The sequence below is a fragment of the Miscanthus floridulus genome, chromosome 5 (assembly GCF_019320115.1).
Source record: "Miscanthus floridulus cultivar M001 chromosome 5, ASM1932011v1, whole genome shotgun sequence".
Lineage (NCBI taxonomy): Eukaryota > Viridiplantae > Streptophyta > Magnoliopsida > Poales > Poaceae > Miscanthus > Miscanthus floridulus.
This window is the reverse complement of record NC_089584.1, coordinates 145,561,518-145,574,380: the sequence shown is the minus strand read 5'-3', so window position 1 is coordinate 145,574,380 and position 12,863 is coordinate 145,561,518. Positions and strand designations below refer to the sequence as shown.

Sequence of the window (12,863 nt, the reverse complement as noted above, 5' to 3'; positions counted from 1 at the left end):
TCTCCTCCTAGCCCCCTAGGCCTTCCCCGCCCTACAACAGTGACCGGACGGAAGGTGACTCTGGCCTGGCGTCGACGCGTCGTCCTCATGGTCCGGCATCCAGCTCGGCCAGAAAGGTTCACACAAGATACATCATCGTTGCATCATGTTGCAAATATGACATACTACGGCAGAGCTGTAACTGAACCCAGCACACAAGAACACCTACTACAGACAGCACCAAGGGGAACCATGGCACAATACGTATTGACAAAGGCCAACAACGAGACCAACTTATAAACAAGGCTCTGATCATACCGATTTTTGCTCCCCCTGCAGATTGCGAAGAAGAGTCAACTACACAGTTGGGCATCATTTCTTGCACCAGAAAAGAAATGGCAGCATCAGGGCCAATAATTGTGCATAGCGAATGACAAGGAAACTACACTCAATGCAACATCAGTCCCATTCGAGCTTCTCAATGGACAGGAACAGCAAATCTTTCATCTTATTTTGCATGTGGGCGTATTGTTCACCTCAAGCTGGCAGACAAGAGAAGACTGTCGGCATGGGTAACATGCTGCAAGCAGACACCTCAGAGCTCTGCCTCCTTGTCTTCCTCACACTACACATTACAGGAGACTTCTGCAGTCAGGCACTCTTGAGAAACTGAGCATGGTGCGCAATGTGATCGTCCACGAACGTAGCAATGAAATAGTAGGAATGGTCATATCCAGGCTGCATGCGCAAGATCAGAGTAGCACCTACAGCCTTGCACGCCTCCTCGAAGTTGTGAGGTAGCAACTGCTGCTCAGCCAGGAACTTGTCAGCATCCCCCTAAACAAAAGAGCATAGCGGATAAGAACTCCCACAGAAATAACCCTTTTTACTTCTACTCTGAGATAAACAAAAAACTACATAGTAGCAGCCTCAGGACTCATCAGATATTTTAATTTTCTCCAAACAGCGTCACACTGTGGGTGATGCATGATAGTTATGAGCTCTAAAATCTATCGGAAACAGTTGACAAGCTTGACCCTACTCTACTCTTTTAGGAGCCTAGCCAACTAGACTTCTAACCGGTTCAATCAAAACATGGCATTTTAAATTAAATGAATCCATTCAGGCGGTAGGGATCTATGCTACTGTTAATAACTGTTAAGTAACCCTGATAGGCTCTGAATAATGCTCATGTGTGGAGTCCTACAAATGCTACGTGAATAAGTAGAGGTCTCATCGTTTGATGAGCTAATCCAACCCACGGTGTAGAAGACCATCAAAATGGCTGTACTCAATCACGTGCAACAGCGTAACAAAGAAAACGTGAACAGCCCAATTGAAAAAAATGTTCTAAGGTCCCCATTTGCCATCAACTTCCCACCTACCTATTATCCAGGATGGCAACTCAATAATGTTGACACCAACATCTGAGTAAAGCTACTTGAGTCCGATTCAGTGGTATCTCAAAAAAATCCAGCTATAATGCTAAGTAGATTTTCAGATGTATCCAGGATTTGTTCTGATACGGGCTGGGTGGTCTGGGTGAGATTTCATTTTCAAGAATGAGAGAGATCAAATGTAAGCACTAAATGACTAGTCAACCCATTAAAAAAAAGAAAAAAAACCATGTGTGGACAGGCAAGCAGGTGGTTTGGCCACATGGGCATGTGCCACCACACTCGACTTAAAATCATAGTTCCTCATTTTCAAAAGGCTAATAGTTCCTTCCATGTTCTCAAAATATAGGACAACAAACGAACTTGGCTAGCAACAACGTGATAGCAGAGACAGGACATGAGTGAATACATGGCCAACACTGTACCTGGTCAATTAGGATAGGAGTGGAAACGTTGCTGTTCTTTTTAATCAGGCAGGTTGCGTCATATTCCTACACAAATCAGGCACTTATAAGTATCCAACATGTCTCAGAGATAAGTGATTTCTAAAGAGGAGAATACCTCCCAATCTGATTTAGTTGGGCCCAGGTAATTTGAGAATGCTTTCTGACCCCATGGGCAGTTTATTGGATTGGCAATTGGAGCAAATGCTGATACTGACTGAAATATAAGATAAACCCAAAATTCAGGGTGAGAATCAGTACAAAATGTCATGAACAAACTTGAAAAGGTTATCTAGGCTAAATAAAATGGCATGCTAAGAGTACCTTGTATTTATCAGTGTTTTTCAAGTAAATTGTCAGCGCACCATGCCCTCCCATTGAGTGCCCAAAAATTGATGCCTGTGAAGTGTTAAGCTGTTCAAAGTTGTCACTTAAAACTTTTGGAAGTTCCTTCACAACATAGTCATACATGCGCCAATATTTCCACTTTTCATTTGTGGCGTTCAAATAAAACCCGGCACCTAGTAACAAAAAGAAAATGTTAACATACTGAATGAAGGGCGTACCCAGTGCAGAGAGCTCCTGCTCTGTGCGGGGTCTGGGAAAGGGTGTTAGTGGCAAGCCTTACCCTCGCCTGTGCAATGCGAGGAGACCGCGACTGGAACCCGTACTGAATGAGTGTGCAGAAATAAAATCATCCAAGCTGCTAGTGTATACCAAATTCAAGTAGTGTTTGCACAATGTTCCAACAGTAATGCTTTGACAGAATGTAATGGACCTCCCCTTACTACTAAAGCACTATTATAACCTACTTGCTATAATAAGGGTGCCAATTTCCATCTCTTCCTCAAAACACGTAAAAGAATCTCATCATGCACAGCTACCGTATAACCATGAGCATGCACAGGGCACTACAAACAAAGCGACACTGCACACTCATTTTCAAATATGCTAAAATTTACCTAGGTTAACACAGGGTGACCATGGTACAAGATCACAATAATTGGTAAAAGGCACAATCGAATTGTATACTGTATAGCTAGAACTTTAAAATATTAACCATCTGAGCTACAAGAAGTAAGCAGTGTTCCTATCCAGACCACTAGATACATCGATATGGAATTGGCGTGATTAGTTCTTACAAATTGAATGTTGCTTCTATTGTTACTTTATCGATAGGTTACCAAGTTCGGTGCACTGTAATTGAACCCAATTTTTTTTTCCATGATTGCTATTCTCCTTTTGTAATTTGACAAGTTTTTGTTACGAATGATTCGACAAAAATGCTGATGTAGATCACTGTAGATAAATAGGTAAAGAAAGATGTACTAATGCACTGTGTTACATGGATACATGGCTGAGGCCTCGTATCGCGTATCGGATACGTATCACATACGAATACGCGGGCAACGCATATCTTCGGAGTATCCGATTTTTGAATATTGAGTACGTGGGCCGATACATATCTGTCTAATCGATAAGGCCCAGCCCAGCAAGAAACAATGCTCTCTTATCTCCCTCTGCCCCCAATGCCCGCCCGCCTGCCCGCACCTCGTGCCGCCTCCAACAAACACGCTTGGTGATGCCTAGCCCCTGCTCGTCAACCGCCTATATAGCTTTATCCATAGTGTCAAGAGAAATTCCTTAACTCCAGAGCGTGCTCAAGATTTGGTCTTTGAGCACTCAAATCTGAGGCATATGTCAAGAAGAACTGATGCATACAAGACTGGAGAGACAAGGATGAGGGATGTGGGAGGAGGTTCTTTTGATTCACTTGGTGGTATTGGCATTCTAGAAGTGGCCGACCTCTCCCTTGATGAGCCTGAATTGCAAGCTGTCTTTTGGTTTGGATGACCTGCGGCTTGATGTTATGGATGAGAATGAAACAAATGAGACAAATGGGGAAATAGGAACTTGATGCGAGCCTGAGTTGCAAGCCTGAATGCCTTTCATTAATTTCCTAAATTTGAGATGCTATATTTGATAATTTGGGAACAGACTTGAGACCAGCTGTGCTGTAATAATATAACTTAAGTAGTTAAGTAGATTGCAACATTTTATTGTTATTCAGTTTTAATATGTGTTAATATTTTTTATTTTAAAATAGTAAAACATATCCGAGTATCGGGTTTTTTTCAGGAAATTGTTGTATCCGTGTATCCGTATCCTTCCAATAATGATACACGTATCTGTATCCATACTGCATAACTAATGCATGACTACAGCATATGCAATAACTGATAAGCACACCAACCAAGGGCAAATGGCTTTAGGTTATGCACTTAGCAACCATTCTCCTTGGAAGTTAGAGTAGATTATAGAAATTTATTTAGCCTTTGTTTCAACTGCATTTGTGTTCATGAGATTCGATATTACCATACACAAATCATATATCATGCGGCAATCTATCGTGCCATGGTTCACCATTAACTTTAGTAGAGATTGGACTAGTGAAAGTGCTGCTCAATGCAACAGACTTATACATGTCACACTAGTCACAACAAAACTCATGCATTGCCTAAAAAAGGTACCATCATATAGTGAGCTAATGCAGACTAGCCTATAAGCTCCTGCTGAATTTTTTAAGTAACAATTAAGCGAGGCAGATGATGGCATAATGAAATCATCACGGGGTAACTTGTCAAGTTGGACATTTAATGAAGTTTGCCAAGTCAGGAGACCATATATTTGTGCAAAATGCAAAACTTATAGCAAGATTATCTTAGTTAGAATCCTCCATTCCTTACCAACACCAAAATCATAGCTGTCTGACTCTCCTTCAATATTTAACCCCCCTGCATAAGCCAAAGAAAAAGAGCAATGAGAAAACAGAACCCATTTACAGTAAGAAAATAATAAGCATATATAAAGTGTATTCTCAATGATGAAAGGTGAAGACTATTAATAGAAATGAGACCACACTGAGCATACTACAAATCATTTGCAGGAAAAGGAACAGACACTGCAGTAAGTGATCAACAGGACCCTAGTTATATGGTAAATTGGGAAACAATCGTTACTTTGGTTATGTCACTAAACTCAGCTCTAAACTGTCAACTATGTTTAGGCTGGGGAGAAGGGAAAAAATACAATTCCTAAGTGCTCTAGGGATATCTTTGACTCTTCTGCTGATAAGATTGTCTTGCTCATACCAATCTCAGAAAAAGGACCTACAGTGGTGGGATTACTTATAACACAAGCCTGTAAGATATTAACACTTTGGGTAGTAAACCCTTGTTCCTTGAGCTCTATAATATACCACCAGCATTGTATTTATCGAATCAATTTTTGGGAATCCAAGTCAATACAAGTCCTGACAAGTCATAGAAAGGATAATTCTGGTATTAAAACTAATTGGAAGATAACAAAGGATGAACTACCTCACGTAAATAAATGGCTCTAAATTCTACCATACAATTGCTGGTTAGGCCACGTAAATGAACCAACAATAGTGAAAAGTCACTAGTAGGTGGTAGTGCAATGAACAAATACCTCTATGAACTTTACAATCTTGCTTGACAAATCCCCAACAGGGAAGCATGTCAGGTTACTCTTCCCTTTTGGGGAGGTGACACTTTTTAAGTTGAACAGCATTTGATAAACATTAGGTCCACTGAGTTCAAAAAATGTGCCTACTAACATCTTCGAAATGTAAACTCTGGTCTTTGCACTTAGGGTAGGAACCAGTTGCATTCTGAACCTATCAAAAGGAGTGATAACACAATCGATTCTAAATGGGCCTCTCATTACACATTGGAATTTGGCAGTCAGCCAGACTATGCAGGCAAACATTAGATGCCAGACCGCCACTTACTGGAAGAGGAAAACAAATAAACCCTGCCACTAGCGAGATTACGATTCTCAAGGTTAAGCATCCTGTTCTGCAACCGCACCACGCTTCCGGACCGGACACATAGATGGGCACGCATAAACCCTAGAAACATAACGCTGTCAGCGAGGAACAGGGGATTCGATTACGACATACGTGGGGAGGTGTCAGGCACGACGAGGGCGATGCCGTGGGCGGCAGCGGCGCGCTGGGCGCCGGACTTCATGATGAAATTCTCGTCGTTGCAGGTGAGGCCCGAGAGCCAGTACAGCACCTGCAAAGCATCCATACGACACCGCACATTCCACAGCACAGATTAGCCCAGAGAGAGAGACGGAGGATAGGGGAGCGAGGGCGGCGGCGCACTGACGGGTATGTTGGACGCCGGGGACGGGGGCATGTAGATGGAGAAGGTCATGGCGCAGCCGAGGGTGGCGCTCTGGTGGCGGAAGCGGAGGTTGAAGCCGTCGAACATCTTGCTGCTGCTCAGTTGCTCCAGCGCCGCCGCCATCGTTCGATCCGCGCCGCGGCTTCGGCTTCGCCTTCCGAGTTCGGATGCGGTGGCGATGTGGAGGATGGAGTGGGCAGTTCCCGGAGGCCGGAGTGGTGACTGACTGGCGTTGGATAAGGAGAGACAGGAAATATCCGAGGCTCGGTGGGCCTTATCAAACCGGATATGGGCCGAAAGCACGAAACCGCGTATATAATGGAAAAAATGTCGGGGGGTTTTTTCCTCTGAACTAGCGCTAGAGCCAGAGGTTTTCCAAAGCCAACATAAATAGTAGTGTTTTATTTACAAGATGAATATAATAATAAACGTTAAAACGTACACATGGCCTTCTACTCAAGGAAATATACGGTCTGAGACGCCACAAAATAGTAATTTCCAGGAAGACATTTTTCTTTGAACCATCTAGTCACATAAAAAGGGAATCTCTTGTACTGATAATGTTATATAGCATTTTGATATTAACACCCATGCCTGGACTAATTCTCTCCCTTGGCAACCATTGGCATGTGTCCAAGCATTGTGCTCTTTTAGGAGAGTTACATATCTGCCAGCCAGCACATAACGGGCAAGTTTCTCATCTTGTGAGTTCTTTATGTTGCAGGAATATTGCAGAAAACTGAGAAAAGCATCCGCAAACAAACCCAGCTTGACTGTGAAAATCAGACACACTCACACACCCACACAACACATTGCACGATGCCAATTTCCAGCAAGAAATCTTCCTTGGGTACTCTCAACTGGGTGTTCATATGATATGAACTTAGAGCATTTATTGATTCAGTAATCTCTTGTACACCATGGCAATGAGGAAGCACAAAGAATTGGACAACTAACAAAGCCCCATGTAGCTCGGACACAGGACAGCAAGCACAGCGGAGATACCTGCTCCAAGCTCGATCAAGAATGATCGGGCAAGCTTGGTGAGTTCGATTTCATGCAGCATTCGTTTATATTCTACTAATTTACAGGACTAACTAGATCATGGTTTTCCAAGGAGAGACGGGCGGTAGAATGCATGGCTTTGTGCCATCTCAATCCTTTCCCGAGGATCATTCATCGTTTCATCCCTCAGGGCTTGGAGAATGTCCCTTGCTGGGAGCTCCCTGCTCACAAGTCAGGTATATATCAGAAGGGTAAAATGAAAGCAGTTAAATGCATGATTGAGAAGTGGTCACTTTTTCACTCCTCAAGCACACTGTAAATTTCTCCAGTTATGTGGAGAGTAATGGTGATACATAGCACAAACCTTTTTATCAGTATTCTGTAAAGCCTCTTCAGGATTGGGCATAGCTCAGCTAGAGCAACCAGCTTGTTTTCTTCTGGGTGCTGCACACTTAAGCTGGGTTGACTAAGCAGCTCAAAAAATGCACCAACGGCAGAGACACCCTGTCCAATGGAATGACAAAATGATCACGGTGAATCACACCGTGCAAATAAGGAAAAGGGATGGTTGCAAATGTCAGGGTTATCAAATATCTAGGAAACTTTGACATCTTCTGCAATCTTCGCCTTTCAACATTTGTTAAAGAGATTCTCAGAATCAATAATACAAGACAAAAAAAAACACATTCATTATATTACCTGAATCATTCCCTTTCCCTTGATACTATCGCCCATGTCAGGACTCAACTCTCCCTTGGCAAGCATTTGCCCATACCATGCATTGCGACCTTTTAGGAGAGTTACATAAGTGTCAGCCAGCAGAGGACCAGCGAGTTTCTCAGGTTGTTCTGTCAGCAAATGAGTAATGAATATCATCTCTGACGTGCAATGAGAAAAATATACAGATTTGCTTGTTGCGCTCTCATTTGTTAAAGCTGCCACCATTCCTGAAACATAAAGAGAAATATGATAAAATAGGTACTCAACGTTCATTCAAAGAATGGAAATTATCGAAAAGTAAGCAGCAAGCATTTAACTCTATATCCTTATTTCAAGGTTTTCCAATTCGATTGTTTCTTTTCTTATGAAAATTCTAAGGAGCCCTTCTGATTTTAGTGTACCACACCCATACTCTATTCAGGCAAAGAGGTTATGGTGATGGCCCGATGGATGACCATTAACAGATCAACTAAAATTTGAGCAAAGAAAAACATTCCCATGTTTGTCATGTTTTCTTCAACATCAAGGAGTAGAATGCCAACTGTACAATAATGTTGACAGCTAAAAAGACATAGAAGTTAGTTTTACCAGCGCCAATTGCATAGACATTCTTCAGACCACCCATCACCTCATGAGTGACAAGATCACTGTTGTCCCAGACAATAAAATGTGGCTGTCTCAAAAACTTAGCAAGAGGCTTCCTCCACTTGTTGGATCCACAGATTCGAGCGTTTGCATATTCTTTGTTATAAATTTCTGAGGCGATGTTTGGTCCTCCAAGATAGAGTATATTCTCAGTTGGAACTCCAGCTGCAATGCATTCCTAAAAAATATCAGCCTGTACTGTTGACCTCAAATATGCAGGCCAAGCATTAAGCACAAAAACACTGATTATACGTTTGAACCAGATGCATGTCAAGATCAAGACCATTCCTTCCATCAGGGAATTGAAGATAAGCACCATGTCATGATCATGCCATAAATTTACAACTCTGGTGTGTTTGGCTTCCAGTATACATAAAACGCACCATAAATTCATAATGGTAAATAGAGAATTGGAACAGACCGGTAAACACATCAATCAGAATTCAGTGCAGTCTCCAAATGGAGGGGGAAGTTTGATACTAATTATGGAGCGAATGAGTTGTTGGTGAGCACATGTCCACAAACTAACCGTGTTAAGCAGCTAATGGCATTAATTATGCAAATTACTGTATCTAATTATGGTAACATGGCAGGTAACGTACTGAAATTATTAGCGTGGACTATAGACATCAGGTTCGTTTGTCAGAGATCGTTCAGTACAGAAATGAGCTTTCCACATGATAGCATTTTGTACACTGATTAGGAATTCTGTTATTTAAACATTACACTAGCAAATAGCCAAGTACTACGAACACTTTGATCAAGCAGCTTATCATGCATGCCACAAATCGTAATCTTTTTCCAGCAACCAAGATCATTCAAGGAAACCTGGTGATTGAATTTTTCAGTTTAAAATACGCAGGCAGGGACAAGATAGAGACAAGAGAGATTCTTACTTGCAGAGCTAATCATTTGAGTAGGTGTTATGATACGAGGTATTGGATCCAAAGAGGCTTCTATTCCCTTGGCGAGGGAAATTATCACCGGAACACTGATCCTCTCCTTCCAATACTTGCTGATCTCATCAAACACCTCCCTCGTCTCGGTGGACGGCACCCCATTCACGACGATGTCGGCATCCCAGACGGCTTCCTGCAGGTTGGTGACGACCTTGAGAGGGCAGAGCGGCGTCTCGATCATGTTCAGACAGAACCCATCCTTGAGTATCTCGTCGGCATACAGCGTGCGGTCTCCGAGCCGCGCCTCGACGTACTTGAGGTAGGCGCAGCGGCGGATGAGGCGCCTGAGCACGTCCTCCCTGGAGTTGATCACCTCGAACAGGTGCTCCGCGGTGGAGCGGTCCACCGTCCGGCCCGGGCGGCGCCAGATCCGTATCTGCACCTTGTCCCGGAAATGGCCGTAGGCGTCCTGCAGGAGCGCGGCGAAGACGCTGCCCCACGCGCCGGCGCCGACGCTGACGATCTTGAGCAGGTCCCCCTCCGACTTGCCCAGCAGCAGGCGCAGCTCGTCCAGCCGCTCCTCCGTGGCCGTGCCATTGCCACCGTGGACCGATCCATTGACGTGCACGCTCCCAACCATCTCCCGAGCCCAGTAGTCAGTGCAGCAGGAAGGGCTCGGCTCACAGGCGCGCGCTCCGCCAGGTAATTAATCAAGCACTTTGAGCGCGAGCGCGAGGTATTCCCACCCTCCCACAGCCCGATTCCTGCATCACCCAACGACCCCGCCGCGCGCGAGACCGCTCCGACCGCCGCTCACCAACCGCGGACCTAACGCAACGCCCTCCGATCCTCCCCTCACAAAATTCCGAGAGCTGGTCATCCACCGCCACCTACAAACCAAAGAAACGGCAAGCACAGCACACAACAGAATCAAGCACGGCACGGCACCGATGTGTAGCAGGGTCGCAGGGAGATGAACCGCAGTAGTAACGCAAGCGGCTGCCTTTACGTCGCCACCCACCTCCAGCTCAGGGATCCCGGGGGCGGAGCTGGCCGGCAGCCGGCATTGGGGTGAGGAGGAGGGGCGCGGGGTGGGTGGCGGATGGGGATGGATTGGACGCAACGGCCCGGCCGGCGCTGGATTGGAAGCAAGCGCCCGATCGCCTTGTATAAGTAGATAGATGGGGGCGGGGCGGCCCGGAGGTGGGTGGAGGCATTGATGGGCATGGATGGCTCCAACCATGCAGTGCCCGCCATTAATGAGCAAGGGAGCGACGGCCGGGAGCGGAGACGTGGAGTGGAGTGGGGGAGGAGGAGCAGAGGGGAGGGACAGGACAAGCCCTGCTTCAGTGCTTCCCGAGCTGGTTGTTGACGAAGATGGCATTTTTAGATAGAGTGATGAAACGAACTGCTGCGACTACGGTCGATACCGATGCGCCAGCTACAACGACGGAGATGGGGATATTGATATGGCCATATGGCATATGCGATTCTATGGCAGCAGATGGAGTTGATCGCTGTCTGTCTTCGTTGACACTGGCACAGGAGCATGTACATCACATGCGGGAGTGGGCAAGTATCGCTATCCTCCCCTCCCGGACGGACAGTTGCAGTTGCAGTTGCAGTTGCAGCTTTCTCAGCGGTTGCATAGCGGTTGCAACCGGCCTCATGTAGAGTGCATTTTGTTAACTATATGTGAACAAGTCAGTTGCATGTAACTTCTGGAATAATGCATTTGTTCAATACTGCTACTGCATTGGGTTCTGCAGTCCTTCCTCTTAATGCTCACCATCTACCACAATTAGATGATGATTATGTTTATGTTCTCTACTTTAGCATGCCAGTATAAATCAATCTGGAAATATTATATAAGACCCAACCAATTTGGCAGTGGTTTCTGTGTAGCGCTAGATTTCTCTTATGATCTTATCATGGTTTATACAGATTGCTTGTCATCAGAATGAGGCACTAAGCCACTGATTAATAGATTATATGCCTGTTCTGCTCCCTTTGCCTGGGCATATAATTTGTCTACATTCCAACAAGTGAGTAAGAAAGACTGAAAGAGCATATTTGCCTTGTTTCTGAGCTTCTTCCTTTGTTTTCGAAAAAGGAAATAAATGGTACTCCTAACAGGATAAGTTGGATTGTTGGATGCCCTTTGATGCTTTGGCTTATTGGGCAAAAAGATTGCAAATGGTATTGGTTATTTAAAGCAGACACTTCGAAGGGCGGGCCTGGTGCAAGCGGTAGAGTCTTACCGCCTGTGACCGGAAGGTCCCGGGTTCGAGTCGTGGTCTCCTTGCATTGCACATGCGAGGGTACACTACTGGAAAACCGAGATTTGCCTAGTGTTTAATGGTTTGCCTAGTGCTAATCGTCGGACACTAGGCAAAGAGCTTGTTTGCCGAGTGTTAGACCCCGGAGCACTCGGCAAAATAAAGACACTAGGCAAAATAACGATTTGCAGAGTTTCAACACTAGGCAAAGAAATCCACTCGGTAAATGACCATTTTGCCTAGTGTCAATACTAGGCATACCATCACACTCGGCAAAGGCTGCCGGAGGGCAACCGCCATTACCATTTTGCCGAGTGTCTTCCGTTAACACTCGGCAAAATTAGAACTTTGCCTGGTGTCTCCAGACGACACTAGGCAAACTGGTCAGTTTGCCTAGTGTCTTACAGAGACACTAGGCAAAATATTTTTTCTTTTTTTTTATTTTAGCTTCCAATTTTTTCTGTAGCTTTCCTACTATACCTTGACCAACATGTTGAAAGTTGGCACAATTTTATGAAATTTTGCTATATTTCTTTAGTTTATTTAATTTATTTGAATTTTTTCGACAAATGCAAATTTAAACTGTAAGTGTGACGAATAATGGCAATTCATGAATGCAAAAATGATATTCATGTTAGTAAGTGTTAGTTAAGGCCGTATCCAGAAACAGACCAAAAATTTTACGCATCTTCACGTCGAGACATGACCACGAACTTGTGAGCAAATAGTTTTTAAATTCTATCAAATGAAAACGGAGTCTGAAATTCAAGAAACTTGTCAACAAGTCAAGATATCACATGCGGGTGCCATGATAAAAATTTAAAAAGATTTCAAGCACATCGTCACGTATGATGCTTAGAAACCCTAATATCTCCACACGATTACATGTGAAGATGTTAGGGTTTCATGTGGAGATGTTAGGGTTTCTAAGCATCATACGTGACGATGTGCTTGAAATCTTTTTAAATTTTTATCATGGCACCCGCATGCGATATCTTGACTTGTCGACAAGTTTCATGAATTTCAGACTCCGTTTTCATTTAATAGAATTTAAAAACTATTTGCTCGCAAGTTCGTGGTCATGTCTCAACGTGAAGATGTGTGAAATTTTTGGTCTGTTTCTGGATATGGTCTCAACTAACACTTACTAACATGAATATTATTTTTACATTCATGAATTGCCATTATTCGTCACACTTGTAGTTCAAATTTGCATTTGTCGAAAAAAATCAAAGAAATTAAATAAACTAAAGAAATATAGCAAAATTTCATAAAATTG

The 12,863-nt window shown here is 43.9% G+C and overlaps 2 protein-coding genes across 3 annotated transcripts; both read right to left on the bottom strand.

Moving 5' to 3' along the window:
* Nucleotides 1–246: 246 nt before the first annotated feature.
* LOC136451090 (S-formylglutathione hydrolase-like) lies at nt 247–6,273 on the bottom strand. 2 transcript variants are annotated; one of them, XM_066451834.1, is made up of 8 exons: nt 6,019–6,273; nt 5,805–5,922; nt 4,567–4,614; nt 2,144–2,340; nt 1,938–2,036; nt 1,802–1,867; nt 744–816; nt 247–604 (listed from the first exon to the last, which is right to left on the bottom strand). In XM_066451834.1, the coding sequence occupies exons 1-8, from the start codon at nt 6,157–6,159 to the stop codon at nt 600–602; spliced, it is 747 nt and encodes a 248-aa protein (XP_066307931.1). In that variant the 5' UTR covers nt 6,160–6,273; the 3' UTR covers nt 247–599. The 2 variants fall into 2 exon arrangements, with proteins under 2 accessions (XP_066307931.1, XP_066307930.1); XM_066451833.1 differs by having other exon boundaries at nt 247–816; nt 6,019–6,272.
* A 636-nt stretch (nt 6,274–6,909) lies between these two features.
* On the bottom strand, nt 6,910–10,662 carry LOC136453997 (probable glycerol-3-phosphate dehydrogenase [NAD(+)] 1, cytosolic). The gene is made up of 6 exons (XM_066454548.1): nt 10,327–10,662; nt 9,303–10,195; nt 8,350–8,571; nt 7,741–7,988; nt 7,406–7,545; nt 6,910–7,262 (listed from the first exon to the last, which is right to left on the bottom strand). The coding sequence occupies exons 2-6, from the start codon at nt 9,943–9,945 to the stop codon at nt 7,139–7,141; spliced, it is 1,377 nt and encodes a 458-aa protein (XP_066310645.1). The 5' UTR covers nt 9,946–10,195; nt 10,327–10,662; the 3' UTR covers nt 6,910–7,138.
* Between the last annotated feature and the right edge of the window lie 2,201 nt (nt 10,663–12,863).